The 11,941-nt window shown below is 33.3% G+C and overlaps 1 protein-coding gene across 5 annotated transcripts; it reads left to right on the plus strand.

The window, feature by feature from the left end:
• Window positions 1-4,592: 4,592 nt before the first annotated feature.
• Window positions 4,593-10,529, plus strand: LOC132616649 (probable protein phosphatase 2C 52). 5 transcript variants are annotated; one of them, XM_060331193.1, is made up of 6 exons: window positions 4,593-4,814; window positions 6,025-6,494; window positions 6,741-7,085; window positions 7,175-7,292; window positions 7,377-7,600; window positions 9,866-10,529. In XM_060331193.1, exons 2-6 carry the CDS (start codon window positions 6,231-6,233, stop codon window positions 10,334-10,336), a joined length of 1,422 nt encoding a protein of 473 aa, XP_060187176.1. In that variant the 5' UTR covers window positions 4,593-4,814; window positions 6,025-6,230; the 3' UTR covers window positions 10,337-10,529. The 5 variants fall into 5 exon arrangements, with proteins under 5 accessions (XP_060187176.1, XP_060187181.1, XP_060187180.1 ...); XM_060331198.1 differs by lacking the exon at window positions 4,593-4,814 and adding an exon at window positions 5,058-5,080; XM_060331197.1 differs by lacking the exon at window positions 4,593-4,814 and adding an exon at window positions 5,275-5,415.
• The last annotated feature ends 1,412 nt before the right edge of the window (window positions 10,530-11,941 follow it).

Genomic DNA, 11,941 nt, shown 5'->3' on the forward strand with positions numbered 1-11,941 from the left:
TCATTAGTACTGATGCTATTTATTCATTCCAAAATTCATTTGGAAGCTTGTAAAGATCATGTTTGTTTGACATTTTAGTGTGTTTATACAGTTAGTTGGCGAGTAAAATTTAATTTTTTTAATCTTGCTGTTTTTTGTTAAAATCAATTTGATAGTGTGTTAAACTCTTTTTCTTAAATCTTTTTACTTGTGCTTAAGGATTGTAATTTTTTTACAGTATATAGCCTTCACATCCTCCGTCAACTCTCTGGAGTTTTACTTCTTCTCCGTTTCAGGTACGTACGTAATAGGGCAGAACATTCAGTAGTTTATTTTCCCAAGTTTATTGATTTTGGATGCTATAATAACATATTTCATATGTGGTATTATATTTTTCTTTTTATGCTTTGATTTTTTTCAAAAAATTAGTTGTGTGCCTTTTCTATCCTGGTAAACGCTCTTTGATTAGGTTTATTTTTTCCCTTTAATGTGTTTTCGAAGACCACTTCGTAGAATTATAGCAGTCGATGTCGCACGAACTTCAGTATAATTTTACTAAATAGTTGGCCATATGATAGACAATGTTTGTCCGACAATGTTTGTTCGACAATGTTTGCCCAACAAGTTTTCTCTCTCTCTATATATATATATATGTGTGTGTGCGCATGAGAGAGAGAGAGAGAAGTGAGACATACATTGAAGCATGAATCAGAACAAGCAACTCAAAGAGTTCAAATGCATGATTGTATTTCACTATCATGACACGTTGCCATTTTGCATCATGAAGGATTCATGGAATATTACGACAGATGAATAGAAGTAACTATACATTGAAGAGTCGTGAAGAATCATTATTGTACACACATCAAACATCAGCATTGAAGCAGCGATGGTGGCAACAATAATACTTATTTAGTGAAGATTTTAGTTTTCTTAAGTATATTTTTGCTGATAGTTATAAAAAAGCGGAAGTTGACGATAAGTTAAGAATAAAAAGGAGAAGTAATCGAAATCATACAGTTGAATAAATTTATGAGAGAATTTCCTAATGCGGTTATGACTTTTGTTCAAATATTGCACACAAGTCAAGTTTATGAAAAGCCAATTATAAATAGGAGAAACTAATATTGTTTTTACTCCATTATTATCGGTTTATATTTAACTTGTATATCGGTACTTTAAGCTTTAATAGTCATGGTTGAAATACGGTGGTAAGGATTATGATTCCACCATGATAGTACATATTTAAGTCCCCTTTTTTCAGAAATTTTTTGCCATTAATTAGTGCCGCCTAAAATAAAAACTTAAATTTGATCATTTTTCGCTCAAGTAAAAAGAACAGTAATGTCTCTGCCCTAATTTTTTATATTCGAAAAGAATTTGTGGTGAGAATAAATGAAAAAATGAGTAGCTAGTGTGTAATAATAGAAAACTCCCTTAGAAAAGTACTCCTATGTTTTTTAATTATATAAATTTAAAGAGTATTATGTTATTGAAATGCCTAAGAATAGAATTAATAAAAATACTAAGAAATTCAGTAGAGGGTCAAAAAATATGATGGACTAAAAGCTAGGGTGCTACCTTCCATAGAATAACAAATTTATTTATGTTTTACTAAATTTTTGTTCTACTTTCTCACTTACTTTTTTACCACAATAAAAGATTTTCCCCAAATACAGTTACTAATTGTTGTATTATTTGTATTATGGTGAAACGAAATTAACTAAGAATACCAAAAGCCTGGAATTGTGATAACATTTACTCCAAGACATTGGTATTGGTATATTATTTATATTTTATAAAAAAAATTATTTAATTAATATTATAATTTTTTTAACTAAATTTATAAATGAAATAACTCACCACGCGAAGCGCAGATTTGTTAACTAGTTAGATACTCACTTCAAATCATTTTTCAAATCTAATAAAAATATGCACCAATTAATATGAGTACATTGATAAATTATGCACTTCATTTATAATTTCTTAAACAACGTGAAAAGTCCAAAGTGGACAAGCAAAAGTGACCGGAGGGAATACATCATTAATTTAAGAGCCTGTTTGGATGGGCGTATGCCTATAAGCTGCAAACAGCTTATAAGCTAAAAAAAAAAAAGTTGGGGTAGTCTAATTTATTTTTTTTGGCTTATAAGCTGTTTTCAGCTTATAAGCTGCTTTAGATAAGTTAAGTTAAATGGGCCCAATTATTTTTTTGAGCTTATTTTAAGCACAAAATGACTTTAAGCTGACCAGCCAAACACTCAAAAAAACTGAAAACAGCTTATAAGCAACTTATAAGCCAATCCAAACGGGCTCTAAGATCAAAAGATTCAAAAATTTCCCTTTGTTTCTTAAACTCTGTGTCCAGTCAAATTAAGACACCTAAATTAGGACGAAGAGAGTACAAAATATATATCCTCACATAAATTTTATCACTAAATTAATAGAATTAGATGCAAACACGAATGTATATAAGTTTTGACCCATATATGAAGGTAACCTACAAGAGTTTTGTGTTTTTATTCTACTTTAACTCTTAATTTATGCTATGAAAAAGAAAATGGAGAGAAAATTAAATAGAAAATGATAAATTCATTGTATCATTTATTATGTGCTCTTGCATTAAATCAAAATAAAAGACTACATCATTATTTGTTAAAAAAAAAAACTAAAGAATTAAAATAAAAAGAAATACATTATCTTATTATAGATCCTAACCTAAAAGGAAATTAAATAATCTACAATTAAATTAGAACCTAAACAGAAGGAATTTATAGAATATTCTAAACTGAAGAAAATAAATATTTTACTATTATTGTAGATTCTAAAGTAAAAAGAAAGTAATTATTATAAAATATCTCTAAACATATTTTTAACAATCTGCACGTTGATACTAATTAATACAGTAATTCATGTTTGGTCATTTTGCAGTTTATAGGTACGTTTCTAGACTTTGAGACACCAACGGCCAAACGTTTTTTTTCTTCGTAGATTCAACACAAGGTTTAGTTAAACCACATGAGGTAGGTGTCTATTTCCCTTTTTTGCATCTCATTGGATATAATTTGCAATGCCTGACCTGACAAGGGTTAAATATAAGTTAATAAATTACTAACACGAGTAATTGCAACTAATTTTTTATGGACAAAGTGTTAGGTTTGTTTTGCCCTTACAAGCCATGCCCCAATAAATTTGGCTATTAAGCAGAAAAGGGTAGTTAATACATCATGTCTTTCATGATCATAACCTAATTCTTTGCTTTTCCAGAACTTATTCTGCATAATAAAGATGCTTTGTACTTCTAAACATAGTTTTCTATTCCTTGCTTTCCCAGAATTTTTATAAATTTAGTTTAGTATCAACTGCACATATAGGCTATAGTAGAGGAGTTTTTTGAGTTTTTAGAATTTTTTTTTTGGTAACTAGTTTTAGAATATTTCTAAACTAAAGTTAGATATGTTCAAAAAGAGTTTCTTGTATTTGTGAGGAAAAAAAGAAATTTAACGATGGAGTTAGAAATTCAAATAAGGTAATTCAAAAAAATGTTATGAGGTGTCATAATTGGGATACAAATGTACAACTCGAAATAATATGAGTTACATTTACCAGTACATTAGGAAGTTTCCACTACGTTAGTTTTTTTTTTTTTTAGTATTTTTACTTAGGGAGAAGGGCCTGATTTACCCCTCTACTTTAAAAAAAAGTTCATATTTACCCCTCGTTATACTATTAGGCCATTTATACCCTTACCGTTACAATAGTTGAAATATTTGCCCCTATTTTTAACGGAGGGGTAAATATGAACCTTTTCCAAAGTAGAGGGGTAAATCAGGCCCTAAAAAATAAAACACCCTAAAGTTTCCAAACAAAACTTACTTCGGGTACCTTTTCAACCCCTAAAATGACTATCCGAACGTCTACATATCCTTGATGTATTGAGCCTACATTATTGTACGCAGAAAAAATATCAGGTTCTATATAAAATATTGACGTTTCGGAGTCTTGACACACCACTAATCATTGGTCAAAGTATGAATAAAAAACTAAATTTTTTCAAACAAAACTTACTTCGGGTACCTTTTCAACCCCTAAAATGACGATCCGAACGTCTACGAATCCTTGATGTATTGAGCATGCATTATTGTACGCAGAAAAAAATATCAGGTTCTATATAAAATATTGACGTTTCGGAATCTTGACACACGACTAATCATTGGTCAAAGTATGAAAAATCATGATTTAAATTTTAGATGATTTGGGGTTTGAAATCATGAATGAAAACGCATGTCCAAACTCTAATTTAGGGTCATGATTTCAAATCATGATTTGAAAACACATGGCCAAACACCTACTTAGTACTCCGTAGTAGCACTCACTCCTTTGTCCTAATTTAAAGTGATATTTTTCAAATTTCGAAATTCAAACTCATTTTTTTGTTTACAATTAAAATCCATAATATTTTTATATATAACTTTTAGATATATAAAATTTTATTTTAAAAAATATAAAAAGTTTATTTCTGAATTTATTATCAACATTAAATAAAATTCAAATGATACGGCATAAGTTGGAAGTAATAATTACAGGCTATAACACACTGCTCATTATCTCTTTACAGTAATCTTTTCTTCCCAAAAGAATGAACCAACCCCTCTCCTATTGTGTGCTTCCTTTTACATGCTTTTGCAATTAATTAATGCCAACTCCTATCTATTCCCATACTTCTCACTCTCCTTTTTCTCTACCTACAAAGCACTTGTATTCAACAAAGAGAGAACTCACATTCTTGATCCCACTTCTCACACAACTTGCATATCATTAAACCAAGTTTGAAGGTACCATTTTTAACCAGCTCCCTCTTTGTATATCTCTTTAATTTAGCTTTTCAAACACCCAAAAATCTAATCTTTTTCAAGAAAGTCCCTTGTTTTTTGCCTTCATTTCTCTGTTTGCCAGTGTCCAACTACTATTTGCTAAAAAATCTGATCTTTTTCAAGAAAGTCCCTTGTTTTTTGCTTTCATTTTTCTTTGTTTGCCAGTGAAGTTCATAGATGAAATCCCATTTCATGTTCTTGGTAATTCTGCAACTTGAGTTTTAATGGTATGATAAAGGGGTTTGATTTTTTTTATTCTCCTTTGAATTTGGTTTTAATTAATACTTTTCTAAGTCATAATGCTTGATCTAATGCTGTTTTGCTTTTGGGGCTTACGTGACAGATTTTGTGTCGACAAATCTACCACTTTGTCACAACTCTTTTTTACTTTATCTGTTTGCTCCACTATGTATAGTGCGAATATTCAAATTTGATCAGATTGTCTTTCCTTTATCTTTAGTTTACTTTTTCTATCCTCTGCGTTAAAGACCGAAAATTTTGACATTTGGGTGAAAAAGACTGAGACTTTTGACATTTCTTTGCAGTAACTTGCCCTTTTCAGGTTTTCCTTTCAAATCTTTCTTCTTTGTATTATTTTAGTATTTATTCTACAAATCTACATATTAAAACTTTATTTCTCTTTTCCCTCTTATAAGGTTTCTAAGATATACTAACAATATTGGAACTTAGATTCTGATAAATCTATTTTCTTTCCTTATTACCAAAGCTCTACTTTAGATTTTTGTGGATAAGTTTTGATTTGTGAACATGGTGACAGATTAAAGAATTTGAAGGGCAATACATCAAGGTTTGACAACTGTGGGTGCTACCTAGTTTCCTGGTTTTGGTGTTTTTTTTTTAATTTTTTTTTTAATTTTTTATGTTGACCAGACTATCCTGTTTTTCTGTCTTCTTAACTTCATTTTTTTAAATGAAGATTAAGGGTGCATGAAATCTCTCAAATTTGATTTGTATAATGAAGATTCCCATTGAATGACGAAAGCTTAAGGCAGGAGAAATATTTATATTATATTCATCAATCACATGCAAATCTTTTAATCTGTGTGTGTGTTAGTTAATTTAGTTTCCATATTTGCAGCCATATCCATCTTGTTATGTAGTATTAAATAAATTATGTACATTAACTAATCTCTTCTTGTGTTGTTATCAGTACACTGTTCAGTGGGCAATATTTTGACCAAGAAGACTATATTAAGTGGAACCCTGGTTTGCTTTGTTGGATGCTTGTGAGTTCTACAGTTTTTTGCTTAGTTGACAATACAATCTGACCCGTGAACCTGGTGAGATCCAGCTTCATTGGGTGGAAGAACAAATCATTTCTTGTGGATTAGATGGTTTCTTTGTTGGTTTGAGAAAATGGGGGGTTGTGTATCTACGAGCAGTCGAAGTACTTGTAGTAGTAGTAGGAGCAACGGAGAAAGAGTCTCCCCTGAATGTTTGGGGATAAGGATGTTTACTCGAAAGAGGATTAGAAAAACTTTTTCTGATCCTGTTACTACATTGCAACATTTGTCTTCAATACCTAATCGGATGTTCAAAAATGGAAAGAGCCGGACTTCTTGTATATTCACTCAACAGGGACGTAAAGGCATAAACCAGGATGCCATGGTTGTCTGGGAAGTAAGTACCCCTCGCTTGTCTAGAACTACTATTGTGTTTTTGGACTGTGATAATTACGGGCACTAGCCAAAATATACAAAACCTATACATTGATTATGTATATTACATCTATATTCATGTATATTAAATGTATATTTGTGTATACGATATGTATATTTAATATACGAAACCAATACATTTGCTCTCTACTATTCTTTTGAACGGTCCAAATATGTAATTACCCCTTACATTTATATATCTGTGCAGGATTTCATGGCTGAAGATGTGACCTTTTGTGGGGTATTTGATGGTCACGGTCCACATGGCCATCTTGTTGCTCGCAAAGTAAGGGATGCACTGCCCTTGAAGCTAGTGTCGTTTTTGCAATCATTTGACTCGAAGCGCAATGGTTCTACTGCGAATTGCTGCAGTGGTAATCCAAAATTGGACGTGGTGGATCCTGATAAGGATGGAGGGATGGAGGATAAAGTGGACTACTTGTGGAGAGAAGCTTTTCTTAAATCATACAAGGCTATGGATAAAGAACTAAGGTCCCATCCTAATTTAGATTGCTTTTGCAGTGGCAGCACTGCCGTTACTCTAGTGAAACAGGTAATAAGTTGCATTTGGTTATGATTGTTCTCATGCAATATCTTTCATTCTCATTTCTTTTAAGCTCGTCATTAATATTTTGTCATTAGGGTTCAAATCTTTTTATGGGCTATATTGGTGATTCTCGGGCAATCATGGCATCAAAGGACTCTAATGATTCAATGGTAGCAGTTCAATTGACTGTTGATCTGAAGCCTGACTTACCCAGTATGTGTATATTGTAGCCAATCTTTCATGTTATGTGATCTATTTCTGGTTTCTCTTTGCTGATATAATGTTTTGTGTTGCCAGAGGAAGCTGAGAGGATAAAACGATGTAAAGGTCGGGTTTTTGCATTGCAAGATGAGCCTGAGGTGCAGAGAGTGTGGCTGCCATTTGATGATGCCCCTGGTTTAGCAATGGCTCGGGCATTTGGGGATTTCTGCTTGAAGGAATATGGGGTTATTTCTGTTCCGGAATTTTCTCACCGTATTCTTACCGAAAGGGACAAGTTCATTGTTCTAGCTTCTGATGGGGTATGTATCCCCCTTGAAATCTTTGAATTATTTGCTAGCTTAGTTATCATTTTGTTGAAGTAGTTGAATCCAATACGATATAAAGCATGCCAAGTTATGTCATAAAATCTAAGACTTCTTAAACCACCTATTCTATTGACTAACTGCAGTAGTTGTATTTTGATGATTCTGACAACCTTTGTGATCTTGCATTTTTTTTATTTGTTTTAATTTGGGTGACATGTAATGATCTGGAGAAAAGAGGTAACTATGACAATTATTTTTAAGTTGATAATGCATTTTTCTTTTTCATTTACTGAAAATACACAAATAAGTGGTAAGATGATTCAGCATATATGAACTAGCCTATTGAACTTCCACCATCAGCTAAGAATTCAGAGTTCAAGTTCTCAGCATCAGTGGTAATTTTTACCTATGTAGCTAAGGTATTCAGTTGCCATTCTCATAAATATTATGGGTCAAACTGTCACTCATTTGTAAGTATGGTATAAAGGTATTATGTCACTGTTATGTTAGGTTGGCTGGTCAAAACCTTTCTCATATTGGCGGAAGAAAGGGGCACTTGGTTTTCTCCGAATCTAGTAGATTTGACAGGTGTTCGCATCTGGTCTTTGGAGGAAAGGAGTTAGATTATTGTGAACTTAATGTGCCTGGAACCCTCATATGTAACATAGTCACTTCAGTTCTATGAAAAGGTATTAGCTCATCCTGGTACGGTAGGTGGGGTATTTCTGGTTTTGGGGAAAGAACGAGGATATTGCTGGTCGTTAGAATCTGGTACATTCTGCACGAGGTCTTTCTTTTCAGCTGGTGCACAAAGCTGCCCGCATTAGCAGGGTTTTGGGGGTCCTTATGCGGTGCACTTAGCGTAACAGCTGATGTTTTAGTAGATATCTGACAGATGAAGAGTTTCGCCCGGATAAAGGCAACTCCTGTTGCTGACTTTGGCCGGAGGCAAGGAGCCTTGAACATGCATATCATATATTAAGAATCTTTAAACAAATCTTTGCAGTTCTCGTTTCTAAATATAGAAAGTATTCTATTCTAGTTGACCTTCTTCTGTAGGCTTTACTCTTCTTTAAATTCCTTTAATTTACTAAAGGTCAGCTTGTCAATTTCTTTTACGGTCTTCTTTGAATTTCTGTGAACTTTCTTCCTTTTCCACAAAATGGCTGTTTATGTTTCAATTTCACTTCTGGAACTGCATATCCTGAAATTACCGGGCAATTATCTTTTCTGGTCATGATCTCCTTTTTTTTTTTTTTTTTTTTTGGGCTAAGTAATAAGTTAAGTTTAAAGATATTTGCACTAAGCCAGTGCATCAGGCGTAATTTCAGAAAGTGCAAGTTCCCTATTGCGTCTAGCTATTTAAGATATCCTCTTTATTCTTTTATTGCTAATGGCATGACTATGCTAATTTCTTTTATACCCATCAATTCCAAGTTTGATGGCAATTGGTTAAAAACAGATTTTCCATTGGATAACTTGTTAGACATAATATTTACCAAAAAAAAATAAATATATTTTTTTAAACATAATAACCAATACGAATTTTGAAATGGCTTTCCCAATTGTGGTAACTGGATGAAATGAGCTACACCAGTTGCATCAAATATGAAATAAGTCAATAACTATTAACTTAGACCGCAGTGTTGATTTGGAAAATATGAACAGGAATATCTGATAAGTAGAGTAGATAGAAGAAGATGATCCTTTCATTTTGGAACTCTATTCTTCTGCTTCCTTAGCTTGTCTTGTTTCAGTACTGAATTTTCTTACTCTTTAGTGGAAGAAAATCAGAATATAGTTGGAAAATTTCCTTGGTGATTTCAGTTAGCAATTATAAGAATTACTCAAACTCAGTTTGTTTTTTCGTTCAAAGTTTTGCACTTAGACTAGTAGACTACTATAAAGCCTTTTCCATCCTGGAAGAGATGTAATTTGCTTACGCCTTGGTCATTAATAACTTCATGCTGTTAGAAAATGCTACTCTAGTTTTCCCTTCAATTCTTGTCTGACAGTGCTAATCTTTGGGGCTTTGTGTAAAATTGAATGCTCTTTCATGAAGAAGTATGAACATAGTCAGAGATTATTTCATATACAAAGAAGTGAAAAACTAGGCTGATTCAATATCTGTTCCGTCATAGGAAATGTTGAACCAATTAACAAAGAATTCCTAGTAAAGGCCAGCTGTTAGGAAAATGCATCCCAGTACCGTACACTACTAAGAATATATTTTTGAACTGAAGATTTATATGGATGCAGGTTTGGGACGTCTTGAGCAACGAGGAAGTGGTTGAGATAGTGTCGTCATCTCCTACACGAGCATCAGCTGCCAGAATCCTGGTGGACTCAGCTGCACGGGAATGGAAAACCAAATATCCAACATCAAAGATGGATGATTGTGCAGTCGTTTGCTTATTCTTGGATGGGAAAATGGACTCGGAATCCGACAATGAGGATCAATGTTTCTCTTCCGCTACACTTCAGAGCAACCATTCTGGTAATGCTGTGGAATCAGACGATGGACAGAATTCTGAGCCATCTCTGCAGAGAAACTTCACCGTCAGATCAGCTGAAGAGAATGATACCTACAAAAGAATCGTCGCAGAAGTAGAAGCAAATCAAGAAAATGGGGCAACTGAAGATCAGAACTGGTTAGGACTAGAAGGCGTCACTCGAGTAAACTCCCTCGTTCAGCTTCCAAGATTTTCTGAAGAGAGGCCAAGACCTTAACCTTATTATTATTAAATTATATATTTGTTGTAATATAGATCCCTTCCTGAAAGTCTCAAGGATATATAATTTTGCTGCGGCATTCTAGTATTGTTTATGATATATTTGGGGTTTGGTTTGTTCACTGCGTTAAAGTGACATTCATCCAACTGTAAAGTCTTATCTTCTTTAAGATACAGTAATTGTTTGTGTATTCTTTAACTTTTCAGTGTGCCCGAAAAAAACAAAAAAAAAAAAACAGCCCCACATAAATGACTTGTAGTTTCTTTCAAAAAAAAAACAAAAAAAAACCGGGGCTTCGGTCGCCAGCTTTCGTTTCATGTTACTAACTTCCCTGACCTTCTGACATTGGCCAGTCATCAGCTCCCCTACTTTGTGGATACCTGTATTTTTGGTACACAGTCGCACAGCTTGATCATTGCGACCGCCCTTAAAGTTACGGGATTATTTTATGGGTTTCTTAGATAGAGTAAAGGTGTCAACCGGTTCCGTGTAACCGGTTTTAACCGGTAACCGGACCGGTTAAACCGGAACCGGTATAATCGGTTCCGGTTAACCGGTCCGGTTTCAAATTTTTCTTAACCGGAACCGGACCGGTTAAACCGGTTAAAATTAAAAAAAAAAAAAAAAAAAAAAGGAAAGAGCCGTTGGACTTGGGCCTCGGTAATGGACCGTTGGCAACGGTCCATTTGCAAAAATGGCTGTTGCCAAACGGTCATTTTCTTAATTTTTGGCCCCCAATTTTTTTTTTTTTAACACTTTAACCCCTCCCCCACCCCTATATAAACCCTTCTTCATTTTCATTTCAATTCACTCTTCTTCATCTTTCTCTCAAATCTCAATCTCTCAATTATAGTTACTTTGCAATAATTAGCCACAAAGTCTTATTATAGTTTGAACTTTCAATTATTAATTTTGCAATTATAATATTGTTGGTGGAGTTGGTGATTTTGCAACAATCCGAAGTAGCTTTGGTGGATTTGCAATTCTAGCCGCCTTCGCTTTGTTGGAAATTATTCCGGCAATTTGGTACCTTCGTTCCAACTCTATCTTTAATTTTTGCAATTTAATTCTAGCAATTTATTTTTTGAAATTTAATTTACGCAATTTAATTCTAGCAATTTATTTTTTGAAATTTAATTTACGCAATTTAATTCTAGCAATTTAATTTGTTGTAATTTATTTTCTTGTGATTTATTTGATTGTGATTTAAATTATTTCTATTTAATAATGTCAAAGAGATTAAGACGTGGTGCCGGTAGTAGTAGTCGTACTGTTAGGGGTGCGCTTAATGAGGAAACATTTGTGGAAGAAACACCTAATTTAGGTATTGATGTTGGTGGAAATAATCCACTTTTAGGTCATGAGGCAATGCAACAACATTTTACCGACACTTTTAATGAAGACTTAGATGATGATGATGATGAAACACAACCCTTCGAAAATCCTATAGGAGATACAGGTCCTGCACAATCACATACACAAGACAAACCGCCTAGAACTCGTAGGCCAACAGCTAAAGTTTGGAAATTTATGACTAAGGATAGGGAAAATCAATCAGTTACATGTACCCTATGTGGACAAGTATTTAGTTTTAAGCAAGGA

Source organism: Lycium barbarum, chromosome 11 (genome assembly GCF_019175385.1).
Source record: "Lycium barbarum isolate Lr01 chromosome 11, ASM1917538v2, whole genome shotgun sequence".
Classification (NCBI taxonomy): domain Eukaryota; kingdom Viridiplantae; phylum Streptophyta; class Magnoliopsida; order Solanales; family Solanaceae; genus Lycium; species Lycium barbarum.